The 27,224-nt window shown below is 32.4% G+C and overlaps 1 protein-coding gene across 4 annotated transcripts in view; it reads left to right on the top strand.

Moving 5' to 3' along the window:
• Nucleotides 1-26,733, top strand: part of LOC106666619 (serine/threonine-protein kinase atr-like) — a 32,229-nt gene extending 5,496 nt beyond the window's left edge. For 2 of the 4 annotated variants that reach the window (XM_024230109.1, XM_024230110.1), the window contains 34 exons: nucleotides 639-745; nucleotides 830-1,236; nucleotides 1,307-1,625; nucleotides 1,701-2,144; nucleotides 2,206-2,374; nucleotides 2,456-2,698; nucleotides 2,764-2,886; nucleotides 2,989-3,087; nucleotides 3,279-3,529; nucleotides 4,057-4,281; nucleotides 4,355-4,526; nucleotides 4,753-4,876; nucleotides 4,941-5,071; nucleotides 5,143-5,297; nucleotides 5,352-5,512; nucleotides 5,577-5,873; nucleotides 5,946-6,082; nucleotides 6,187-6,303; nucleotides 7,184-7,320; nucleotides 9,104-9,388; nucleotides 9,451-9,732; nucleotides 10,205-10,391; nucleotides 12,848-13,029; nucleotides 14,400-14,605; nucleotides 15,838-16,010; nucleotides 16,077-16,220; nucleotides 17,152-17,318; nucleotides 19,060-19,183; nucleotides 21,229-21,336; nucleotides 22,648-22,789; nucleotides 22,854-22,968; nucleotides 23,098-23,251; nucleotides 23,320-23,553; nucleotides 26,497-26,733. In XM_024230109.1, the coding sequence (XP_024085877.1) occupies nucleotides 639-745; nucleotides 830-1,236; nucleotides 1,307-1,625; nucleotides 1,701-2,144; nucleotides 2,206-2,374; nucleotides 2,456-2,698; nucleotides 2,764-2,886; nucleotides 2,989-3,087; nucleotides 3,279-3,529; nucleotides 4,057-4,281; nucleotides 4,355-4,526; nucleotides 4,753-4,876; nucleotides 4,941-5,071; nucleotides 5,143-5,297; nucleotides 5,352-5,512; nucleotides 5,577-5,873; nucleotides 5,946-6,082; nucleotides 6,187-6,303; nucleotides 7,184-7,320; nucleotides 9,104-9,388; nucleotides 9,451-9,732; nucleotides 10,205-10,391; nucleotides 12,848-13,029; nucleotides 14,400-14,605; nucleotides 15,838-16,010; nucleotides 16,077-16,220; nucleotides 17,152-17,318; nucleotides 19,060-19,183; nucleotides 21,229-21,336; nucleotides 22,648-22,789; nucleotides 22,854-22,968; nucleotides 23,098-23,251; nucleotides 23,320-23,553; nucleotides 26,497-26,685 (6,510 nt within the window). In that variant the 3' untranslated portion in view covers nucleotides 26,686-26,733. Of the gene's footprint in view, nucleotides 1-638; nucleotides 746-829; nucleotides 1,237-1,306; nucleotides 1,626-1,700; nucleotides 2,145-2,205; nucleotides 2,375-2,455; nucleotides 2,699-2,763; nucleotides 2,887-2,988; nucleotides 3,088-3,278; nucleotides 3,530-4,056; nucleotides 4,282-4,354; nucleotides 4,527-4,752; nucleotides 4,877-4,940; nucleotides 5,072-5,142; nucleotides 5,298-5,351; nucleotides 5,513-5,576; nucleotides 5,874-5,945; nucleotides 6,083-6,186; nucleotides 6,304-7,183; nucleotides 7,321-9,103; nucleotides 9,389-9,450; nucleotides 9,733-10,204; nucleotides 10,392-12,847; nucleotides 13,030-14,399; nucleotides 14,606-15,837; nucleotides 16,011-16,076; nucleotides 16,221-17,151; nucleotides 17,319-17,380; nucleotides 18,112-19,059; nucleotides 19,184-21,228; nucleotides 21,337-22,647; nucleotides 22,790-22,853; nucleotides 22,969-23,097; nucleotides 23,252-23,319; nucleotides 23,554-26,496 lie in introns of those variants that run through there. The other 2 variants (XM_014393931.2, XM_024230111.1) reach the window with 2 other exon arrangements.
• Nucleotides 26,734-27,224: the final 491 nt, after the last annotated feature.

The raw sequence follows: 27,224 nt of genomic DNA, 5'->3' as shown, positions 1-27,224 counted from the left end.
ATCTAACTCAACTCATGTACACTTCCCAGTAACACAAAATTGGTGACATGAAAATTTTCATGTAAATAAATTATGTATCCAGCCCAAAAACATAGCTATGTTAATACAAATGAATTGCAACTGCTGGATACAATGGAAGAGGGTTATACTTTTGCTCCATATAGATTGAGTATGAATGCCACTCACTTGATAATTGTAGTTTTCAATGTCTCGTGTTAAATATATTTTGTTTAATTAAAGGCACTAAATTATATTTTTAAATATGAATGTTATATAATAACTACCCCATTAGCACTTAATTATAGAAATGTGTGGTGTTTACTGACCCGTTAGTAGATGATTATTTGGAGATCGTGAGATGTTCTAGTGTGATGTAGGTTAGGTATTGTATAAATTCATTTTTTCCACATCCTACTTGTATTTGTATAATTTAAACAATATTTATAAATCCTAAATCCCTAAAATAAGGCCCTGAAGATGATCTCAATAAAGATCAAAACATTGGCACGATAAAGAAAAGTTTTTCTAAACCTATGTCATACCAGACCACATCTCACGATCTCCAAATAATCTTAATTATAGGGTTATTCTACTTTTAAGAACAATTTATTTTTATTAATAAATAAAGTTAATTGCAGATGTTTTACCCAGTCCTTGAAGAATGCATGTTACAAAACATCGAAAAGTTTATTACTCAACAAAATATTCATTCTGATTCCTTGTCTATACCTGCAGGAATATCAAAGTCAGTATTTTTTTATTATAATTTTTGCAAATCTTATTTAACATTATTTGTAAGAACTTTTTATTAAATGAAATTAATTTTTAGGTCTGATACAGCATTTGAAACAATTTGCGTTAATAAAATTAACCCAATGTGGGAAATTATATTAGAAAATTTGGAAGATATTATTGATGAAAGTGATTCTTCAACGAAACGAGACGACCATTTTAAGTTTGCTTTGAACGCAATAAGAACAGGATATCACCTCAAGTGTTTATTAGAATTGAAATACAAAACTGTGAAGATAGAATTCTTTAGTGAAGACGTTTTAGAAAATATTAAAAAAACTCCAGTCATTATCAAACAGGCATTGAGGGTATCGCCGAGTGTTGAAACATTTCAGGTTCTCATCAAATTACTCAGTGCAGTTCTAAAGATAGTCGGTGAGGACATTTGCCAATTAAGAGATGTGTACATGCTTTTTCTCACAGCTTGGCATAGCCCGATGCTTGGTAAATGTTTTCTTTTATCATCTACTTTATATTGTGTAAGTTTTTAAATTTTCTTTTGAAATCTTTTCAGGTTTGGAGGTAGATGAAGCTTGTGTGGAGGGGCTTTGCTATTTAACTTTAGTCTTGAAGGAAAACATTTACTCAAACTATACTCACATTGTTGTGAAATTTCTTTGCGGTATTGTGAGGGAAGCTGCACACCCAACACTGGTTGAAAAATCAATCAGTGCTTTAGTTATTTTTTTTCTGAGTTTTGAAGATAATTTCTTAAAAAATACCATTGCCAGGTCATTACATCACCTTATATTGTCTAACATCAATGTACTATTTCATAATGTCATGGGGAAATATTTATTGTGCATTTTGGCAAATAGATGCGTTGTGCAAAGGTAAGCCGACTCTTTGAGATATTGAATTCCATATAATACGATTCAAATAAATAATTGAAGTATGTTTTGTTTTAGACATGGGTTCTCACACAATTTATGCTGCTTAGATTGTGATTTGCAATCCAAACAGACATTTACTTACAACACTAAGCTTGTCCATTATGTCCACTACGCTAGTATGGAATTTTGTGATAGAATTTTTGGAATTAAAGAAGGCTTTCATACAAAAATGTGCTCTTTTATTTGCCATTATTCCAAACATACGCCTGTTTTAAAATCACCTGAAATCGTGGAAAAAATAATAAATGCTATATTGGAGCCAGAATTAAAAGATAGAATCGGCCTTATACAATACTTGTGGACTTTAATTTACAACGATGATCACTCGGTTAACATCGATGTCGTGAAAGTCATGTACAAATCAATTTGCAATAGAGCGGTTCAGCTTGATTCTTTGACAGCTGATCAAAGGGAAATTACAATTAGTGTCATTTTAAAATTTCATTTACAGATAGCAAGGTTTGTTTACAAATGCTTATTTCTTTATTTTTTTCATGCTTATTGGTTATTAATTTTTCAGCCTACCAGTTAAAGAACTTTTAATACCGACTATTAAGATTATTTTAGCATACTGTGTAGGTATGGAGTTTGATGAAGGTACATTGAAAAAATTATTAAATCCAGTATTAAAAATACACGAAATAGACATGGAGAAATTGTTAATTGAGCACGAAGAACAAATTGGCTTGGTAAATTATTATTTTTCTATATTGAACTTGTTGGAATTATATTTTTTTCTAATATAAAAGAAATCAACTTGGGTTTTCTAGTTTATTGCGGAACTCATTATATACAATTTGCACAGGGGCAAATATTGTATATGGAAAACTATTTACCAATTTTCCCGTATGTTCGGCCTTTTGCCTGAAAAAGCATTATTTTCATATATAACAAGATATATTTTAACGCACGTAATGTCTTGCTTTGAACCTGATCAGGTTAAATATGTTTACAATGAGATTGCAGAATATTTAGGCTTTACAATGCAACAACTGTTAACCAACTATTTCGAAGTCAGTAAAATGTAGGTTTACACAGATTATTACACTTTAACTCAATATTTCTTTGTTCTAAATAGGATATATTTTGCTGTATATATTTTATTGAAAATAAATATGTAGAAAAGAAAAAAAATATGTTAAATTTACTACTGAAGTTAGCTGACAACGACTTAAAGACACTAATATATTTTAGATATAATGTAAGTATTCCATCATTAGCATTTTATTTATTTTTATCATAAAAATGTACAATAAATAAAACAATACAAGAACTTATTATTAATCTTGTGTTTTTATTTTAGAAATTTATTTGTAAAGTAATTTTGAACTGCCAGAAACCAATATCTATTATCAGGTTCTTATTTAAAATATCTGATAGTGATCAGCATACAAAGGCCAAGGTAAATTATTAAGTTTAAAAGACAATTAAGAATCAATGATACATTTGTCCTTCTATTTATCATCTAACAAAGCTTAACTTTTCTAAGTCCATTTTTAAATAATAATGTTTATGCATTTAAATAAGGAGTATAACAATTGCAATGACTAACTTAATTTGACAAATCCTAAAATAAATACATTACATTTTCAGAATAATTTCTTGAAACAAAACATAGTTGGTTTACTCACAGCTATAGATTCAAAACTAACGTCTTCCAAGTCTTCAAAAGTCGTCGTAAAACGATGCTTGAAAACAATAGGGGCTTTTATCAAGATTTTAGGGTCAGAAGCAGTGACTAGTATTCGTATTAAACTTTTAAACACGCTGAGAACGGGAGTAAACCTTCATATAAATACATTTCCAAAACAGTGTCTCAAAATCTGGCTTTATTTCTGTTACAGGTACTATTATATTTACTTTTTACTTAGTATCTATTAACAAAGTTGTGTTGTGGTTCTAATGGTAAATATTTTCCCCACAGAAAAAAATTGAATCGTGGATATGTAACCTAACCCAACAATAACCCAAACTTAACTTAACCTAGCTTACCCCTCACCCTACATTAGACCCTACCAAATGTAATTCATCCCTAACCTTATTTAACCTAACTTGCTCCTCACCCTACTTGAACATTGGACCCTACCTAACTTAACATAACCTAACTTGTCCCTAACCCTTCCTAACCTAACTTAATCGTTAACCCTACCTTGAACAATAGAGCCTGCCTAACCTAACCCAACCTATGCGCACTTCCTTGTAAAAAATGCTGTGTATCCAACCTTTTAACATCTGTGATAAAATATTGTTATGTAACAACTGTAAACTTTGTGATTGTTTATTTGTGTTTTTGTAATAATTATCCTTGTATACCTTCCAATAATTTTGCTCATACACAGTATAAATTCACTGTTTTAAATATATGTTTCAGTGTGGACTTGTATAAAGCGGCTCCTTACCTTTCAACTATATTTTTACAATTGTTGCCATTGTATTCCCATTTCCCAACAGATATTAGAAATTTATTCTACTATTTGGTGGTTGAAAACAGCCAAGCTTGTGCCGAATATATTCCAGATTTGTATTTCGTTCCTGATGTACCGGATGATGTTATTATGCACACTGTTTGGAAAGCAATCAAATCTGTGTTTTCAAAGTAAATCTTTAGGATACATAAGGTACACTTTATGAGCGAGATGGGTAACATAGATAATCATCTTTCCCTCTAGAGACACGGATTACCAAGAACACATTCGCAGAACAATACAACATATGAATTATGACAATGTAGAAGCTAGAGCAGTTGGCTTGCGACACCTTCATCTACTTTTGCGAAATTATGCACCAATGCTGTATGATACAGCGTTAAAGAGTGAAACTCTCGATCCGATTTTTGAAGAGGTACTGTAAATTTTTAGACATTGCAATATTGTCTGTCATATTACACCAGAAATTCATAGTTTATTGAATTTGTTTTAATAGGTGTTAATTAATTTTAAATATATTTATATTAAAATCATTTATTTTCTTTCTGCCTTCTATTCATCTGTTGTATATAAATTGACAATTTCATACTGTATTTGTTTATTTAAAAAATTTTCTGGTTAATAAAGTATTTGCATTTCAGATAGTCTCTTGTGTGTTATCAAATGTTGATTATAGAAATACTGAAATAAAGATTGCTTGTGCTATGTGTTTAGGAGAATTGGGAGCTTTAGATCCAGCAAGATTCACGTTCAAATTTGAAAAAGGTCTGGCTTCTTTTTCCACAAATAATTTTTTGTATTATTTTTCCTTTTTGACATTTTATTCTAGCAAAGGAAAGAAACGACATATACGACGTAAGGAGTAAGCAGTTTGCTTCGCTCTGTATTGGCGTGATGGTCAGGGAATTGAATAAAATGGATAAAATTGATGATGTCAATGTTATTGTTAGCAGTATACAGGTAATACATTGGTCAATGGTAGTTTTTGAATTATTGAAATTATTATTAATAATCAAAGTTTTTATTTTCAGGAACTTTTAAAAATGTATTATAAACAGGGGGAAAAAGGCATTTTCACAAACTTTTCAGTAAATGAACAAGACGTCTTAGAGCCATTGCTCAAAACAAGATATATATTTAAACCTCCTCAGTTGAAGTTGCGACCATGCCACGATATAGTATTCGGGTAATTACTTATCTATTTCTATAAAATGAAATTGTTCTCAATGTATAATTTTAGGTCACATGTTGGCTTATCGCCTACTGTTTGGGCATTTAAATGGTGCTCAGAATTATTGACATTTGTACCAAATTCATTTGCAAAAGAAGTCTTTCTCAAGTGCCTTCCGTGTTTCGGTGTAGACTTGGAAATTGTTGAAACAGTATTACCTTATATTGTTTGTAAGTATTTCATGCTAATTTTTCCGTGTTGTAATTTATACATACTAATTTTTATTCTCTGCAGTGCATGTGATTTTATTTTCCACCATAACAAATGTTTTTTTGGTGGAGAAGGAAATGAAGTGTATATTACATTGGGATACTGACCGAGAGAGAACGCAAATACCTAAAAAATTATCATTGGTCAAGGAAAAAAAATCTGATGACGTCATTTCCATGTATTCAGATGAAAAGCATAACAAGTATCAAGCCATTATATTGGATTTAATAGATTTTCTATACAAAGCATATATTGATATTGAAGTTCATGATGCAAATCTGGGAGTCAACAAAGAAGTTCTTAAAATCTCTCATTTAAAATGTATGAAATTAGTTGTAAAATATAAATAAATTATAGAGATTTTTGATTGATTACAATAAAATTGTGTTTCAGTTCTACTGAAAAAGTTCTCGGCTACTGGATTGTCTTTGAAGTCTTATGTACAAAATGATTTTTGCCATTCCCTTTATCACTTTGAAAAAAGTTTTGAAGATTCTGACTATTCTAGTATGAACTTATTTCCACTGAGAGTAAGTAAAATTGGACACCACCTAGATTTATAAATAGCTTATTGTTTTGCATAACCATGAATATTTGTAGAAGAAAAATAACATAATTTGATTTTTTTTAACAGAATACATATGCAAAGCTTAATGATTTAGATGGATTGCTTGGCGTCATGAGGTGTGGTAAAAAAATTCCAACAATTGAAGAAAGGATGTTGAAACATGTAGTATCAGGAACAGTTCAGGTAAGAAAGTTAGCCAGATAATGAAGAATATATAATTTTTTAATATTTATTTATTACACATAAGGAACTGATTTATTGAAAAATTATATATTCTGAGGGTCATTTTTTGACGCACCATTGGAAAATCAATGTGGGTGCGTTTAAATCTGACTCGAGGCTTATTTCCTTTGATTAATACGTTAATAAAAGAAAGTGAGTCAATTTTCAGTGCACAATAGGAAAATCAATGTTGGTGCGTCTAATTATGACTCGGCACATTTTATTTTGTTAGTCTCCTACCAAAAAATAGGCGAGTCACTTTTTGACACACCATTCGTTAAAAATTAGTTTTAGTAGGTTGGAAGGAAAATAAACAAAACCAATATTATTAAAACATTCAAACACAATGTAAAATTTTTAATAAAATTCTTCACAAATTAATTTGATTAAGGTTTAAGAGTATTTTTTTCTGGCAAAGTAAATAAATGTAACAATCTCATTTTTTGCTACAAGACTAACAAAATAAAACGTGCTGAGTCATAATTAGACGCACCAATGTTGATTTTCCTTTGGTGCACTGAAAATTGACTCACTTCCTTTTTTTAATGTTAAAATCAAAAGAAATAGGCTTTGAGTCAGATTTAAAAGCACCCACGTTGATTTTCCAATGGTGCACCGAAAATTGATTCACTTTCTTTTATTAACGTATTAATCAAAGGAAATAAGCCTTGAGTCAGATTTAAACGCACCCACGTTGATTTTCCAGTGGTGCGTCAAAAAATGACACCCTGTATATTTAAGTTATAAATTTGACTCTTGCGGATGTAATTTATATATATATTAGATACATAAATAAAATAAGTAAAAGTACAAGCTTGTAATTTTTTTAATGCTTTTTAAGGATGCTGTTGGCGGTTATGAACATTTGGGAATGAAATATAATAGCACTCATTCGTATCGTGTGTTGATTCAATGTTATTTGTGCATCAATCAACCATTTATAGCACTAAGACTATCCAAAACTCTAATAAATGAAAGGTGAGATATAATAATAATTTACTGTAGACTCTCATTATCCACAGAGGATACATACCAAACATCACTGTGAATAGTAAGAACAGCAGATAATAGGAAACACCATGATTTCATGCTTTGAACCGTTTTCTTCTATTTGCATACCAATCAGACACTTTCTGTATACCGTGTGCCTATTGTCAATGTTATGTATGAACTTATGTACACATATTTTAGGTTGTTCCAATAAGAAAAATACAATACGGTAGTAATATGTAGTCAAATTTGGAAATAAAGGCCTCATTTGAAACACAAAAATAGTATCAGTCCGCTTTCATATTTGCAACCCAAAAAATACCAAATGTTGGACTTCTTCTAAAATAGCAGGTTGGATTTTTCTTTTCGACGCAAAACAGAAATTAATAAAATACCGGGCAATGCTAGAATTTTATTACAACAGAAATTTAAAAAAATCCTTGACAAAAATACCAGGTTGACTAAATTGGGGAAAACGGATGAAATTTTAAATGAAAACAGTATAATTATTGTACAAGAAATTGACCATCCAATTATGTTAAGTTCCTATTAGTATGTTGCTGACACCTCTGTCGACATAGCAAAGCCTGTTTCAAGGTATGCATATTTGATGAATAATAAACGCTGTTGTTTTTCAGAAACTAATCATGAAATCTATTATAATTCAGATCATGAACTTAATTAATCTTAATTATATATGTTGTATATTTTTGGTTTATTATTTATTTTATATAATATTTTCATGTATATAGTTTTTTGTGTGACTGAGATTTTTATGTATTATGTTCGTTCAAAATGAATATGTAATAGACCAAAGAGAAAAAATGTCTTCTTAAAAAAAGTTAATTATTAGCCAGGTCTGATATACATGCTGCATACTTTAATATTTTTAGTGGAAATTATATAATAACGTATATACATATAAATGCATATAATATTACATATTTGATATCTTATTAAGTGTTACTAATAAGTTCATATTATACGGCATATTTTGGATTTTAGAAAGGATCTTGGATTTTGGAAATCGTGAAATGCGGTCTGGTGTGACGTAAGTTTTAGAAAAACATTTTCTTTATCATGCCAACATTTCAACCTTTATTGGCTGGACTGGCACTCTCAACACGACACACAAGAATGACACATCTACATGGAAAATAAACACTTTGAGCATTGAAGATGATTTCAATAAAGACCGAAACGTTGGCACGATAAAGAAAATGTTTTTCTAAAACCTACATCACACCAGACAGCATTTCATGATTTCCAAATAATAAATAGAAAATCAATTTATTTGTAATTTGGACTATTACCAATTGTTTCGATCTGGTTTGGTACTGCCAAACTACAGGTTCCTCTCTCTGCATAAAGAAAGAAATACTGAAATTCCGCAAAAACAAAAAAAGATTGTGAAGTGGTGTGACCCCCTCGTTCACTACACCCACTTCATAGGACATCTAATTTCTTCTCTATGACTGACATAGATTAATTTACTTTTTTAGACTAAATTAGACCATGAGAGGACACAGTGGCCAATTGGGCTTTTGATTTTTCATAGATGTGGTTGTGGGTTTCCATTATTCTTATAATCTATTTGTAGTTCTAAGTAAGGGCAGATGAGATTTGAATCTGAGCCGCTTACAGTGATGAATTACCAAGTCAATGCCTTAACTATTGCCACCATTGGTCACTGGTGCCCTCTGAAAGACTTGAATGACATGAATTTGTTATCTATTAAATTGGTTGAATTTTAATTTTTTTTTTTTTTTAGTTTTTACATGGAACCAAGTTTATACAATGATCACATTGAGGTGTTGTGGAGTACTTCATCTTATGATCAATTAAACAAAGAATTAAATCAACTTGGTCCTGGAATTACAAATAGCTGGTGCTGGGGAATCGATTTGATAGGCGCATTTCAACATTTAAGGCAACTTTCTATAGAAAAGATGACTTCAAAAGTTAATTCTATGCAGTGTCATTTAATCGATTGCCTTGCGAAAATAAGCAACAAGAATGTTTTTAAGTATAGGCAAGGCTATTGGTATATTGTAAAGTAAGTCGTTATATTTTTAGGTATATTTTTATGTGTATTTTTTAAATTTATTTTCTCAATAGGCTTCATATCCTTAATGAGGTGACCAACTTTGCACATTTATTAAATACATCATGCAATGACGACTTCTCCGTCGTAAACTATAGCCAGTATTTTAGCCAGTTGGATTCTCGGTTCAACTTATTGCCATCTCACGGACTGTTCATACAAGATGTGCTGAAAGTTAGACAACAATGTATGATGGTTGCGCTGAATCTCAGCAAACAACATTTAGTATTAAATGGTGAACTTTTTCTAAAAGAATTGGGAAAAATGTGGATTCGAGCAGTGAAAATAGAAAGAAAGTAAGAAGTTTCAAACTATATTGTTAAATAGTGTTTCTTGTATCAATTACAATTTCATGCTTCATTATAAAACTTATTAACTGAGGTCACGATCATTAGCGTGTCTGATTCTTCTTTCATAATTTACATACATTATGCAATGTGTCCAAATTATTGTTTGAGAAAGTACTGTTAAGTGTTTTTTGACCCCTTGTCCATAACACATGACAGGTTTTTGGACATAAAATATGGCATAAATTATTTTTACTCGACTTTAAAATAAAACAAAAAGCGATGCTTAGTATTGCCAGTCAACCAAAACAAGTTTTACTCTAACAACTTTCTAAGTTGTTAAAATTCACATTTTTCAATATTTTCTTACTTTATATTTTGAATCAATAAGATATCAGTAAACCTTTCCTACTTGATATTTTTCCTACTTTGTCCTTCCTTATTTTCAAGTTTTAGTATGAATTTTTATTATTGTTTTCAGAAATGGAAGCCTGACAAATGCTTATTCAAACATAGGAATTGCCGAAATGTACTCGCCCCCAGATCTTTTCATTCAGAAAGCCAAATATTATAGAGCGAACAACGAAACGGATTCAGCTGTTTTTATTTTAAAACAAGGAATTCGACAGTGCTTAACGGACAAAAATAATTTAATACTCAGTGCTAGGGTAAGTTAATTTCACAATATTCAGTTTTTGGTTGATTTCAACTGAAATGTTCTTTCTTCTCATTTAACTATTTTTACACTACAATTTATAGGTCAATCCATGTTGTTTATTTTATCATTGGTTTCATAATTTCATCAGTATCGAAGTTTAAACTTGTGAGGTCTTATTGCGCACTGCCCACTCATCCCTTTGTGAAAAAGCTAGCAGGCGCTACCTGCCGTGGAGCGGCCTCTATCTCCTGAGTGGAGATTTCCCTTGGGTGTGAGCTACTGGCATAACCTAGACTTCTCTGGACCCAAACCAAAACATTGATGTCTCACCTTTATGAGGACTCAATCTTTGTGAGGCTCCCATTGGTCCTTCCAGGAGATACATCCTTTGCCAAGTAATGGCGCCCCAGTTCTGAGCTTCCCAGACCAGCCAGTCCATTGTTGTCCTCTTCAGATCAACGAAATTCCTTAAAGTTAAAGTATACAAAAAAATCAAACCTTCGCAACTTGTATTTTTTTAATAACCAGGGGGCTCATGTGTAAACGTGTTTCTTGAATTTATAATCAAACCTATTTTCTCAAAACTTTGTCCTTGTGACTTATTTATAGTTACAGCAAATGCTAGATGGACTGGGAATTGCAACTGTATCAAAACAAAGACCCTTTAGGTATCTATTCGTGTGTCTAAGTATATTTGAGGAGAGATTTTTATATTGCTCAGTGGTTCATAATAGGTTGAATAATTTATAAAACATCTTGCTATTTAACTTTCTGAAGCTCAGTGCATTGTTTCTACATCGTCAAGTATGCATATTTGACCAAAACTGTGTTCGTTGTTTTTAACACCTATAAGTCTTGTGTGCAGCTTTGATATTAGCTGCACCTAGAATCCATATGGAATATGGACCATTTTCTTTTATATCTGCATTTTGAGCATTGAACGACGGAAAAGCGAATAGATTATTATAAATTTGAATATTTTTCCAAAAATGTTTGTTTATCTCTTTGGATGCTTATAAAAGTCTTTAATTCATCGGGATAGGTATTGAGATCAGGTAAAACAATTTTACCCTTATAGCAACAACTTATACCCAATCGACAAATTGTCCAAAAAATTTGCAGCACGACACAAGAGCATATAACATCCGTATCTCCTACACCAAGACATTTGACATCGATTATAATATTGTCTTTTATCTCTCCCAAAAATGGCCTTTCTTTGTCTAATTATTTTTGTCTTTCATTCTGCAGATTATGCAATTTTCTTTATTGCGTTTGTTGGATGATTCTCTTAGGCCTTGATTGTTATCATTTGAAATTGCATTGAAAACTAACACATCATAGTGACCATGAAAGCCATCCCCCCCCATGTAAAGTAATAAAAAATCCCCCCCCCCAGTTTGGCCACTTTGGTTACCATTGATTTATATTAACTTGAAATATTCCTACTCACATTTAATGATCTTACCCTGAAGATCTGAGCCTAAAATGAAATATTATTTCCACTCAGAACCACATGGATATTTTTTAGCATTTCACCATCATCTACCCTACACTAATCAACTGATGATGATGAAATGCCAAAATGCATCGTACCAAAACAGTAAGGATAGCNAGCTCAAGTGGTAGAGCAGTGGCGTATCTAGCCGAAGATCGTAGGTTCGAATCCCGCTCGTGCCATTAGCTTTTTTTCATCTCAACTAAAAACCTTAATTAATCTTAAAAGAAATATTGATTTGAGGTGAGACGAAAAAGCACACTGAGGTGGGACCAAAGAACGCCAAGGAAAGAAACAAAGGGAGAAGAATGATTTTCAGTTTTAGAAACTTGGAAGGCAGTTAATAAAAGAAAAGACAATTTAATTAAAGGCACATTTAATTGTTGTGATCATAATTTTAGTATGAAATCTATAGAGGTTGAAGAATTTTGAAAGAATAAAGCTATTTTTCTTTCCACATTCCCTTTTTACACAGGTTCTCACATTAGGACACTCGTTTGGTTTATAAAAAACGGTCTATTATTTGTTTATTTGGATCTGTTAAGAAGGGAGATGTTTAATTGTTGTGGATGGGATTTTGATACTTTTTGATTTGGTAGGAACTGGAACTATTTTAGTTTCTAAATTGTGACTTAAATTTTAATGTAGTTTTGCTGTTTTTAATCATTTTGGTCTGTTGGATATTTTTTAGCATTTCACCATCATCTACCCTACACTAATCAACTGATGATGATGAAATGCCAAAATGCATCGTACCAAAACAGTAAGGATAGCCAGACCTGATTGATTAACCTCAAGAGGAAATTATTTGATTTTATATTTGGCCAAATTAGACAACCATTGCTATGGAATGGCCACTGAAATATGCAGGATTGTTTTGAATTGAATGAGTTGTTTTGTCCTAACATGTACAACATTTCAGAATAAAAATTACACTATACTACAAATATGTGAATTTATTGTTGTAGGCGAAGATGCTGATAGCTAAGTATGATGTTGAAAATATGAATGTTGATTTTAATAAAGGATACCAAAGTATATATGAAGCTGTAACTCTATGCAATCTTGAAGAAAATTTTGTTTATTTGGCACAATACTTATACAAGCAACACCTCTGTGAACGTTGTCCTGACAAAAGTTCAGAAACAAGGTATTTATTTGTGTACAAGTTACAATTACTAGTTAAACAAAGAAATCCATTGGATATCAACCCCTCTCTCACTATAGTCTTAACCTAACTTTTTCGAACTAACATTTTTTAAAACCAATGGTCCACTTCTTTAAGGGAAAATATTTCAAATATTCAGAGACATAAAAACTAGAGTAAAAGGCATTGTTTTAATAAAAACAAAAATTATAATATCCTTATTTGGAGATCATGAGCTGTGGTCTGGTCACGATCTCCAAATAAACATTAATTGACGGTCACTAAACACCACACATAATATCAGTTAATTTAAGGCTGGGCTCATACTGGAACTGACTACACTCAACTGCGACTATACAACTTACTCATCCGATGTGAGCACTCACATTGTCAGAACTTTTTCTCCATCAGTAGTAGTTATTCCGCATCCGGTTGGTTTGCATTTGATTTTTTTTTTTTTTTCAAATTTTAGGCTTATTTAGATATTTTAAAAGCAATTTCTTGAATTAAAAACTAATTTTTTTGTGTCCTTGGCTCTTCATGAAAAATCCTAACAACTTCACATTAAAAGTGAAGTAATGCCTCGCACCCTATGGGACCAAAAATATGTGAAAAGTGAGAATTCGCATGAAAATGGACGGACGATCTAAACACAAGTCCATACTCTCGTGTATTGTGCCATCTTGTTCATCAGAAATATTACATATAGTTGCGAGAAATGAACGGATCCAAAATAGTTTTGATTTTTACTGTAAACTGGTGTGAACGAGTTCTTCTAGCCCACAATGGAAGCATGGACTGTAAAGAAAAGCTCGTCCAGGAGAGGCTATATTTATGGGACCTCCGGGAAAATAAACAAAATTTTTTCGTTTGCCCTTTTTCAAGAATAGATATATAAAAATATAAGTAGTTTACATTGAGTTTTATAAGTTTTGTAAAAAGCTAATGTAAGCTTCAACACAATAAAAATTCTTTTCTTCTTAGAAGTGCCTTAGGTTGACTGTCAAACGCAAAAAATCCCAGCTTGCTGGGATCGAGTTACAAGTCAAAACAAAATGGAAGTATTAAGTTGGTTACAGTGTGAGAGGGCTTTTTAGATTGAGAATGTTTATGTAAAGTTGGATGTTTACGGACATTCCAGAATCTGATTTAGTCAGTTTCAGTGTGACAGCAGCATTATTTTAGAATTAAATGAATCTGCAGTCATAAGTTAAAGTCTTGTTACTGAATAATGGACCACCGTTTTGCTATACTAAAAAAGATCACAAGACTTTTCATATTTATAAAAACTGGAAAAAAACAGGAATTGTTTTTCTTTTCTTTTATAATTACTTTATGAAAGTTGCAATGTAAAAGTTATCTTTGATTTTCAGGGAGATGCAGTATAAAGCAGCATTAAACTTTAGCAAGTCATTGCTATTTGGATGCAAATTTATTTATCAATCTATGCCTTGTCTTTTAACCCTGTGGCTAGATTTTTCATCGAGAAGTACCAAAACCATCTCCATTCTAACTGATGAACATGTAGCACATAAAAAAAACATTGTAGACATGCTGGACCGATTTAGATTGCTTATGAGTATGCAAACAGCATTATTCTATATCATTTTACCAGATAACCAGAAAAGTTCATGCGGGTTTAATAATTGTCACAATTAAAATTAGTTTAGTTAATTAGTTATAAAAGTTTGGGTCCTGGGATTTGAAAAATAAATTCATTTTATTTTCCATCTGTTAGCGATTATCGAACTCCTGATTGCTCATAAGATTGTCCATTGCTAAGAAAAGATAAAAGTTAGATGGGGGAGAGTATGGAGGGTGTGATAGCTTCATTATCACTTCCTTTGTTTTTCTAACTGTATGAGGTCTCGCATTGTCCTGGCAAAAAATGACTCCTTTTCTGTTCATCAGAGCAAGTTGTTTTTGGCCTAGGGGAAGAGATACATATTGCAGTTGGTTTGAGTAGATTTCTACAATAATAGTCTGATCACGTGGCAAGAGTTCGTAATGGACAATGCCTGCCACACTCCACCAAACACAAAGTATCACCTTTGTTGGTGAATATTTGGTTTTTGCGCCAATGGGACAGGGACATTTGGTGTCAACCGATGATACCACCTCCTAGTGTTACTGTACTGGATCCATTTTTCATTGCATCTGGTGAACAAATTCTCTACTTTGTGCTGTGAAAACAATAAATGGCAAATTTTTAGATGCTGAAGCTTGTTATTGTCGGCAATCCATTTGCTCAGATTCCGCGTCTACCTACGTTGATGTAAGCTAGAGCGAGTGGCCCTTTGACAAGCTCTTGACATGTTTGGAATGAATCAAGTTCAAAGCTTCCCTCACTAAATGCAGAAGGCCTAACAGGCAGTGGTACATCTTCAATCCTCTCATTCCAAGAAGAAGAAGTAAACTTCTTGAACCGCTTTTGGGCAGACTCACTTATTGTTTCATCACCATTAGCAGTGCAAATTTTACAAGCTGCTTCGGCCGTCCTAGTACCTAGCTTAAATTCATACAATAAGGATGCACAAATTATGAGTTTTGTAGCCATAAGAAAGAAAATATTTTATAATTTACAGTGAACTATTCATGACATTTTTTCTTATGAACTGATGCATTATCCTTTTGGTATTATGTCCTAAGTAAGTAGAATGTTGATTAACTGTATTAAAACAATAACAAATGATGGACGGACTTTTCTGGTTACCAGGTAATTTAATTCGCTTTTATCCTTGTATAGATTTATAATAAATTAGTCTCAACTTGATTTGCACTATGGTTACATTTTTATCTACTTATTTTCAGCAAATAGTATAGTGTGTTTACCAACATATATGTTTATGACAGCATTCTCACAGATATTGTCACGAATTAATCATCCGTCAGTGCCGTGTTTTTCCATTTTGAAACAAATAATACTCAACATTCTTAAAGAATACCCTCAACAAGCAATATGGTCCTTTGTGGCAACAATTAAGGTTCATCAGTAGTTTATTTCAATTTGAACCAACAATTGTTTAACAATACTTTTGTTACTTTTACAGACTACTCATGAGCATCAAAAAAGACGTGTGACCGAAATACTTTCAAAATTAAAAAATAATAAAGCACTGGCCAAATTCATTCAAGGCTTTGTGGAATTTGTCAACTATTTAATCGATCTGTCAAACAAAAGGAGTTCGAACTATGTGAGTATTGTATCTTTTATGTGATCGACTAGCCTTTATTCAATAATGGTCATGTGGATTAGGGTTGTGGTCAGAAAAACAAATGTTGCTATTGTAACAACGCCGATCTTTTGACGATATATTTTGTCTTCTTCGTTGTCTATAGAGAACAATTTTAATTAATTTTACATCTATATAGACATCACAGATTCTTGACAGGAATTCAGAATTTTTTGGAGTTGATTAGATAGGACATATGTACAAAGATATAAGTGTATATTTTAATTACTTAAATGACAGGGAGCCAATTAAACAAAGCAATCTATAAAAATTTAAAAAATCAAAATACTAAATTGCTTTGACTAAATAAATGTAAATTTTTTTCTTTTTTACTTAGGATTACAGTGAAGAATTATTTACTATGATACATGTATTAATGTTTTCTACAACTTTTTATAAGTAGTTTTTTAAATGTAAAAATCTTCAGATGTGGCCTAAAATATTGATTTAGTTGATTGCAGTTGTAAACTTCATACTTTTTTTTGCACAATAATTATTAATAAGTGAAACATATAGCACAATTGTGTCATCTTCTCTGCATCACTGCAATGTTTCACAAATACCAGGTAACCAGAAAAGTTTGTGAAAAAGTGATTGTGTGAATTTAAGATGGGTACTATGGCGACCAAGGCAGCTCACAAATTATGCGTTTTGAAGCCACGGGAAAGAAAATATTTTCTAATTTACGTTGAACTGTTCGAGACGCTTTTTATTTATGAACTGATACATTATCCTCTTGGTATTAGTGTAGAATCATGATGTAAGCACCTACTCCTATGAATGTAGAATTGTTGATTAATGGTGTCAGCAGCATGGTAGGAAATTAAAAACCACACAAACCTGTTTGCTTACCTGGTAATATTAATGTCCGTACTTACTTTTGTGTTTGTAGACGCCGGCAATGAAGCTGCAGGCCCTTTCGCCTGATTTGCGCAAGTTCTTGAAGGAAAGACGTTTGCAAATAATGGTTCCTTCTCAACATCTAAGAAATATTGACATTCCAAATTACAAGTATTGTAAGTCAATCACCGGCAGGATGCAACACGACCCTTTCCCACAGTATGTATCTATCTACTGCAAATTAAATGGGTGGCTAAAATCTCAATTTTTAATTTCAACAGATTCTAAACACCCTTGGATTGCTTATTAAGTTATGCACAATTACAACAATGCAAATTTATTAATATACCTTAAGTTCATTCAGTTTTTTCTTCATTTCTGAAACTACTATTAAACACTATTACTAGTGTATGTCTATTAAAAGCACTAAATTTTTATATGCTATAACTAAAAGACCAGATTCCCGTGTGATTGCACCTTTTTATTGTTAACTCCAATTGCTATGAAACTATGACAGAAATTTTAATCATGGAAAAGATGCTCTTTTGACACTAACCTTATTTTGAATGAAATTGCACGTTTTGGCATTATTGCATGAAATTACATTTTTCTTATTTTTTGTTTATTATTTTTTATGAACGAAAACTCATAATTCATAATTTTTGTGGGTTAGTAGTATTGCGTAAGTAGTAAAAGAGTAAAATATTTCTTTATAATGGCTTCATCAAAGTTTTCAGTTTCTGATGCTTAGACTTTGCAAGAAATTGTTTTATGCACAACATCCGCTGATCCAATATGTTTCATCATTTGCGTATTTCAAACTTTTTATTTCTGTCTTTCGTCAGCTTGGGGGCAAAGCAGAACCCATTTAAAAAAATAATGCCTGAGTTCATAGTGCCACGTTCAAAAATGGCGGCTACAGGGTTACTTAACCAGAGAGAAATAAAAATTTATGGGGGTTGAATTACATTGAAAAAATTAATTTGCTGTATTTTTTCTTTTTCTAACGAGGGTTCACAACAGTAGAAGTATCAACCCTCGGGATGTCGGTATTTTTGAAAAAAAAAAAAAGCCCATTTGTAAGTATGTTAAGTCTGTAAATGCAGGACCGCTGAATTTAAACCTACAACCTTTACAGTGATAAGCACCGTGTCAATCAACGAGGCCCCCTCTATTTTATTGTTATTAATTTTTTACTACTTTTTTAAAATTATTGTATATAAACTGCTCAAAAATTAATAGCATTTTTATTTTATTTTTAAATTCCAGGTTTTCTAATTGCATTAAAATTTTGTTACAAAGTTTGGTGACGTATTTTTTTTATTCTTTATATAGATGGCTATATTATTTATATTGCGTAGTCTTCAACTGATTAATCTCAATTTATCAATGCTCTTTCATAAATACAGGTAGTTCTTGTAGATATGTGTAGCCAAAATTTTATAACTCTTTTAAATATTCTATTTCTACATATAAGAGATTAATTTTTTCTATTTAAAGTTGATTTTTCCATTCAAACAACCATTAAAAGAATATTAAGTTGGTTTTTCCATACTTGTTCTTTGGTGCATAGTTTATAAAATTTAATTGCATAGTTGTACATACTGGTTTCAAAAAATGAGTATAATCAATTGAGATGTATTAGAGAGAAGCAATGTTAAATGGGAGTTTTTTCCTTTATTGCACTTTTTTAAAGTTTTTGTTACATGTATTTGCATGTTTCGAGGTTTTATTGCACATTGTGAAGGTTTTTTACTGCACGAAAATCCAGTCTTTAGTTAAAACACAATAATGGATTTTAAATTGCATTGTTTATGGATAATGGATTGAAAATTGTTCAATACTAGACTATCTCTGAGCTTATTTGTGTATTTATTACACAGGATTGTATTATTTATTTTAAAGTTTTAATGATTATTATATTTTTCCCATGACCATCTTATGATTTTTTTTCTTCAAGATCACTGATATATTTCCAAGATGTGAAAGAAATTGTTAATGTTTTATTCTCTGTTCAAATGCCAAAGAAACTGACATTCATTGGTTCTGATGGAAACACTTATCCGATTCTATGCAAGCATATGGTAATTATTCTTTTTTAATTTTATTTCCATTATTTAAAGGTGAAGTAAGAAAAAGTACCGTTTCATCAGTTCAGATTAAATTTAGTTAGTTTTCAGCATCATTTAAAAGGGAGTTGTTTGATCTAAACATCTCACCCTGAAAGCCTCCACAGCAAATATGGCAAATAAACAGTTTGATAAAAATAAATAATTTTGTATGAATAAAAGTGAAATACAAAGTATTTGATGCTGTTTGCCGATTTTCACTTTTCTTATGTTTTAAAATATCTTCATTCTACTGTTGCACAGCAGGGAAACAGTCATTTATTGACAATAAATTATCTTGGTTATCTCCATGATGGAATATTTTTTGGAGCTATGCCCTAGGCCTAGGGTTTTCTATTTCTTAGGATAATATTTGATTTAAAAAAATATATCACAATGCGAATGAAACAAACTAATTTCTTCGTATTCATTCCTCCATTCACCAAACTTTCTGTAAAGAACGTCATTCCTCTACATTAATTGATTTTAATTAAGAGCTAACACTTATGACGTACGTTGGCTGATTAAGATTGAGATACTACATTTGAACTCAGCTTCATGCTGGGGAGGCTTTGCTCCTTCTGTAATTCCAGCTCCATTGAGACCAATTTTTTATGGAATGCTCAATCCTGGGGAGATACAAAATTCGTATTTATGTTGCTCTGTTATAATTAATGACCTCCTAATTAAATATCTACATGTTTCAACTGTTGTTTGATTGGTTAACATCATGCCTGGAGTTACTGATATTGTTTCAACAGTTCAACTACAAATTTTAATCGTGAGATATCGTCCTGTGGTCTGCAGAGTGATGAACTTGTAATTTGAACTTTATCAATCATTTATGTATGTTGATGAATATGATCAGTAAGGATCAAATTACCAGTTTTAATATCTGTCTGCTGTCCACTTTTCTTTTGTTCTCCGCATTCTCATTTTTTTCTGTTTATGCAACCAACAACTATACTGTTGAGTGTTGGTATATCTGTATCTCTGCTTAAGAGATTACTGATTTATTTAACCTCAAGTCTGCAGAGGCACGTTCAGAGTTGACCCTACCACTTCTTGCAGTGCACTGACAATTCCAGCTTTTATATTACAATCTATTGCTGGCAAGCTTGAAGAATCAGTACCCTTGGTTTGGCAGTCCAGGGTCAGACCTTGGTCTGGTGTGTCCAGCAGACGAAATTGGACACCAGGGGCTATCAACATCTAGTTTATTTCAGCCCAACGTAATCAGTTCCTAAAACCAAACCCATTTCCACTGTCCCTAACTTTTATATGGATTCTTTCCTATTTACATACCAATCACTCAATTAGAGAATGGTGGTGTACTTAGTATTCCTTAATGCCTATTCCTTAAAGGGTGCTTTACACCTATTATATAACTAACCTAATTGAGGGACAATGTGGTACTAAATATTCTGCCATCGGCCCTCTCACACTGCACACTCACTCTCAACACATGCTAGGAATACAAAACTATCATTACTACGTACAATAAAACCACCCTGCTTCCTCCAAGAATCGGAAGAGGGGACCAGACACGCTCAGCTGTGTTCAAGCACAATTCTCTTATTGAGAGGCATTCCTATATGCTCTCTATATGGAGCCAAGGAATGACAAGTGGGATACATCAACCAACTTTTCTCTTCATGCCAAACACGTACACAAGTTTTGGCCCAAAAGTACGAAACCTTTATAAAATTAGAAAACGGTCTTTTTTTTATTCACCCTTATATTATATTAATCCATATATATTTAGGGGCTGTTTAGCTTATATTATTATTTTATGTATCGGGTTGTCCGGAAAATAATGCAGGATTTTAAGTTTTCATTAAAAAAAATCTATATAAAATATTCTGTTTACGTTTACAGGATTACTCATTTGTATGAANATTAAAGAACATTGCTTTAAAGTAACTAGTTTCTTTTTTTTTGTTTAATACCAAAATCCTGCATTATTTTCCGGACAACCCAATATTATAAATTTTACACTATAGATATACATATTTTTTTAGGATGATTTGCGGTTGGATTCAAGAATAATGGAATTTAATTCCATTATCAATTTATATTTGCGCAGAGATTCAGCAGCACATGATAGAGGCTTGCTTATTAGAACTTACGTATGTATTTCAAATAATTTTTCTTTTTATTCCCAAATAATCTTCTTTAAATCCCCTGTAAATTTCAAGAAAGGGCCCTAATATGGTATACAGATGGATCAAAGATGGAACAGGGAGTAGATGTAGGGGCTAAATTGCACCCCTGAAGCACCTTGGACTAACGGCCAATGATTTTTCAAGCTGAAGTCCACGTGATACACTATGTGCACATTAGGTAATACAGAAAAATATGAAAGGTGCACAGATAAATATATACTCTCAGACAGCCAGGCAGCCATAAAAGCACTAAATGCCTATGCTTTTAACTCCAAACTTGTTTGGGAGGGCCTAAATTGTCTAATGGCTCTAGGAAAACACAACAAGATTATAAATCAAGACGGTTGGTTATTTATTGGAAATAAACACACCTTTTATTTTTACGTGCTATATTTCAGTTGCTAATGCATAAAAAATAAATAGTGTGTTTAGTTCCAATAAATAACTAACATTCTTGATTTAAAATATTGTTACAACCAAATTAAGTCAAAATTAAAAAAAAAAAAAAATGATTACTTTAAAGTGGGTTCTGGGGCATGAGGTATAAGAGGAAATGAATAGGCTGACCAACTAGCCAAAAAAGGGACAACCTTCTCACCCATGGGAGCAGAACCACAATTAAGTACTCCAGAGTATGTGCTAAAGTTGGAACTGGAAAAATAGATTGAGAAAGAAAAACTCAAACACTGGGCAAATACTCCAGGTATGAGGCAAGCGAAGAGATTTATAAACATCTCAAAACAGAAGGCGGAAAAACTCCTCTCTCTCAGCAGGCAGGATTTAAGAAAAATTATAGGACATTGCCCTCGTCACGTTAAGATGGAAACATCCTTTGTGAATGTAAAGCATTAGTCCATTTATGGTACAGCTACTTTGGTAGGACATTTCTCACACCCAAAGAGATCCACAAAGAGGCACCAAGGAAAGTTCTCAGTTTTATAAAGAATAGCAAACTTTCTAAGGTATGGCTATATACCTGTTTAGGTCACAGTGGAGAGAAGAATTGTAATCTGCATCAAACCCCCCCCCCAAAAAAAAAATCCTTAAAAAACATCTGTTATCTAATGTTAACACAATAAAATTTATTGTGTTAACATTAGATAACCACTTACTTGTGTGGATACAAAGTACGGTTGTCAATAAATCGGAGCAGTACAATCTGCAGTATCGTTGATCATTCTAATTTCTTTAATAATAATGAATGAGCTAATAGGATGATCAAACAGCGGGTAGCTCTCACATAACTTTTCACAATGTTATATACTTTGTTTTTAGAGTGTTGTTCCACTTAGTCGTGAGTGTGGTTTAATCGAGTGGCTACCAGATGTTACTCCTTTTAAACGAATTGTGATCCAGATGTACAAACAATTTAAAATTGAAATAATGACTTCTTCAGAAGTAAAAAGTTTAATGACAGGTAACTTATTTTGTTGTCGTATTTTATTTCTACAATGCTTCTTAATTTGTTTATGGTCTTTTAGCACCAACAGCACCGATAGAAAATAAATTAAAAATATTTGAACAAAGCCTTCTTGCTAAGCATCCTCCTATTCTGCACAAATGGTTTTTTCAAGCTTTTCCACGGCCAGATGCATGGTAATATTCGTATTTTCTCGTATGTTTAAATATAGATTTATTTTTTAATTAAATTTATAAAGTAATTAGACACTTAAGTTGAGTTTGATTTTGCTTGTGAGAAAACACATCATGACTTTGCATTTCTAGGTACTTAGCAAGAAAAAGCTATGTTAGAACACTTGCGGTAATGTCAATCGTCGGATACATTGTAGGACTAGGTGATAGACATGGAGAAAATATCCTTTTGGATACAACAACAGGTGAAGTGGTTCACGTGGATTTTAACTGTCTTTTCAATAAAGTAAGGACTCGAATGTATTTATGAAATTTTGTGTCTCTACTAATTCTGTATAATTTGTTTTTATTCAGGGAGAGCAGTTCCTTTATCCTGAAACAGTTCCATTTCGGCTTACCCATAACATGGTGAAAGCAATGGGCCCAACGGGAATGGAGGGTGTTTTCTTAAAATCCTGTGAAATAACTAACAAAGTCCTTAGGAGCAATACGGATCAACTGATATCTGTTATAAAGCCTTTTATGTATGACATTGATATGGCTCCCAAGTCCATTGGATCAGAAGGAATAGATTTCATCAATGAAGAGGTTCAAAATTCAATTTATTTTTTATACAGATACCATAAATTGTAAATCGGCCAAGATTTGTAATTGTATAAAAGTTAGGGACAAATTTTTAAATAATATCGTGGAATCAGTGGAATGCAGAAATTGTCAGCATGTTAGACTCAACTAATAGACCTCATGGTCATGGGTTCGATTCCCATCATCACTCATGGACTTTTCCTCACATTATCTTTCCCCCAAGAATAATTCGTATGATTTCTCTCTCTCTAGCTAAAATTGAAGGATAAGGCCAGGCCATTAAGTTAATCTCTCAAAGGTTCTGCATAAACTTGTCCATTCATAGTACATTCGAAAAGTTAGGAATGAGTATTTGATCGTTTAAAATTCTACACAATAAATTTACCGACTGTTGAAGTTGATGATGGCACCAGTTTGGGTTAAAGGTTGATCAGAAACAGCTATTGTAGTGATTTTGATCTATCACTATTAAAAGTAGCTTCAACGGAGAATAAAACTTTTCTGAAGTAATGTAATTGTCTTTTGCATCCTGGGTGCCCATCTGCAAAACTCTGCCCTTGTGCATTTATCTTCAGAAGACTGCTTGGTGAAGGGATAAAAACAAGATTGCTTAAGGAGCAATATACCAGTCATCCTCTGATATTTGTCCAACAATAATAATATTGGGGGCGTCGGTGGCCGCAAGGTTTAGTCGTTGACACGGCGCTCATCACTGTAAGGTAAAGGTCCCGGGTTCGAATCCAGCGGCCCTGCATTCGAACCCGACATACTTACAAATGGGCTTTTTTTCAAAAACACCGGCACCCTGAGGGTTTATATGACCTCTGCTGTTGCGAACCCTCGTTAAAAAATAATAATAATAATAATATTTATTATTATTGTAAACTTCATTTCACACAGATCGCAATCCTTTTGTAGCTTTCACTTCCCTATCGAATTTCCCTCCCTAGCAACCATCTGAGTGGGTGGTAGCTTCTGCATGGGTAGCATTTCAAGCAGCATCACAATTATTTCCTTTCCACTTGCCAACAATTCATACAGCATAGACTTTAGCTGAATAGTTAAGAGCTACAGCAATAAATGAAAAAAAAAAAAACTGTTCATTGCAAAGATTTTTAATTAACATTACTGAGAAGGGATAAGGATGTGTAATCTCAATCATCTCTAACCTTAATCCAATTTAAATTTAACCTGCCTAACTTGTCCCTAACCTTAGTCCTACCTAACCTAACCCTAACCCTACCTAGCTTTAGCAATCAGTTGAAAGTATTTTGTGGCAAGGATGATAGTTTCAGCACAGGCAGTATTTTTGATAGGACCAGGAAGCAGCATACGGTATATTACAAAGATTTTCAAACTTTATTGAGAAGGAACAGCAGCCAAATTTTGTTAATTTTATTCAGAATTATAATAAAAGAACAAAAAGCTTTTTTTTTTAATTAATACTCGCATATTTTCTCCACTCCACGTAAAAACATTGAATCACACATATGTAACCCATCCCTAACCTTAATTCTAGTTAATCTAACCTAACCCTCACTCTTCCTTGGACATGGCACCCTACCTAACCTGTCCTTAACCATAATCGTATCTAATTTAATCTAACCCAAACCCTACCTAGCTTTAGCAACCAGCTGAAAGTATTTTGTGGCTAGGATGTTAGTTTCTGTTGGTAGCATTTTTCATAAGACCTGGCAGTAGCATTGACTATTTCATCAGCAGAATAGTTAGGAGCCAAAGAAATAAAACAAAAATACTGTATATTGCAAAGATTTTCAAGTTTTACTGAGAAGGAACAGCAGCCAATTTTTGTTAATTCCCCAATTTGTTAATATTATTAACCTGTCCCTAACCTTATTCCTACCTAATCCAACCTAGCCCTACCTTGGACAAGTACCCTACTCAACCTAACCCATCCTAACTTTAATTCTAGTTAATCTAACCTAATGCTCACTCTGCCTTAGACCCTCCCTAACCTTAATCCTACCTAATTTAACTTAACCCAAATCCTGACTAACTTTAGTAACTAGTTGAGTTTTATGGCAAGGATGATATTTTTTTGCATGGGTAGCATTTTCGATAGGACCTGGCAGCAGCATTGACTATTTCATTAGCTGAATAGTTGGGAGCCGTAGCAATAAAAAAAAAACTTGTACATTCAAAAAAATTTCAAACATTGCTGAGAAGGAATAGTGGCAAATTTATTGTTAATTCTATTCAGAATTATAATAAAAGAACAAAAAACATTTTGAAAAAATTAATACTTGCATATTTTCTCTGCTTCACAGAAAAACACTGAATCACAGATATGTAACTTAATCCATCCTCCTACCTAATCTACCCTAACCCTACCTTTGACAAAGGACCCTTCCTAACCTAACCCATCCTTAACCTTCATCCTACCTAATTTAATCTAACCTGTCCCTAACCTCAATCCTACCTAATCTAACCTGACAATTCGTAACCCAACCTATATGCAATCCCCGGTAAATGGCCATGCAAAAACAAAAATTGCACCATATCCATGTTACTACGTAAGGTGAAAACATTTCTAGCCAATGCAAGGATTCAAGGCAACATGGAAAGGTAGGAAATACAAAACAATTTTCACACAGTAAATCCATTTTATAACCACGTGGCCAGATTTAGTATTAATCCTTAAATTCAAGTTTTCTTCTTGTTCTACCTTTAAGATTTTTTGACTAGTTTTAATATAAACAGCTAATTTAGCTAGTGGATAGAATAATAATAACATTGCCTGTAAGTCTACAACCACTAACTATTCTGCGACAGTCACGACTAAAACCCCTTAATATTGTTTAAGTAAGTAGGGAGAATCATCAAAATTAAATAAGAGAGGCTCTCTGCAGTTGATATGATAAGATTCTTTTAAGAAACATTTGATTTTCTAATTTGTTTGTGTTAATACAACATTCTTTCTTGCAGGCAAAGCAAAATATAATAAATGTACAAAAAAGACTGGCTGGTACTGTACGGACCAAAGCAGCGGCAAATGTTCCCGTGAAGCAAAGTAATCCGCTTTCTGTTGAAGGTCAAATAAGATATTTAGTGAACGAAGCGACAAGTCACACAAACCTTTGTCAAATGTATTGCGGCTGGGCTCCTTATTTATAAAAACAAATCTAATATTATTTTTTATTAAATTATTTAAAATTTGTAGTACTGTTTGTTTAACTATCTTTTTATGTAGAAATGCACATATAAAGCTTAGCTGTTTAAAAAAACACCTGTTCATCTTTAAAGTTTTGATAGGCATAGGAATGACCTACATACAACTGGTAAATTAGATGAGAACACCAATGGTTGGATTCCGTTTTTGTTGATTATTATTCAAGGTGTCAGTTATGGAAGAAAAAGAGATCATTAAAAAAAAAAATTCGTTATATTTGACATTGCATTCCTTGATGTTTGGTGCTTTTGGAGCCATATGACGATGAGTTTAAATAAATTGACTCCTCCAGAGGTTAGAAGCGGTCATGCACGAAGAAGTAAGTAAGCGATAAAGGCAACATCATGTTCCCGAAACAGCAGAGTTGAAATGAGACGAGCAGAGTATGTTTAAGATTGCTGACTTCTTTGTTCTTGTTTTCTAATAATAATTTCATTATTAAACTATCAATAAAGTATTATTGCAATTGTTTAAGTGTAGTTAA

The sequence above is a fragment of the Cimex lectularius genome, unplaced genomic scaffold (assembly GCF_000648675.2).
Source record: "Cimex lectularius strain Harlan isolate CLEC.00 unplaced genomic scaffold, Clec_2.1 scaffold56, whole genome shotgun sequence".
Classification (NCBI taxonomy): domain Eukaryota; kingdom Metazoa; phylum Arthropoda; class Insecta; order Hemiptera; family Cimicidae; genus Cimex; species Cimex lectularius.
This window is presented reverse-complemented; position numbering and strand designations above follow the sequence as displayed.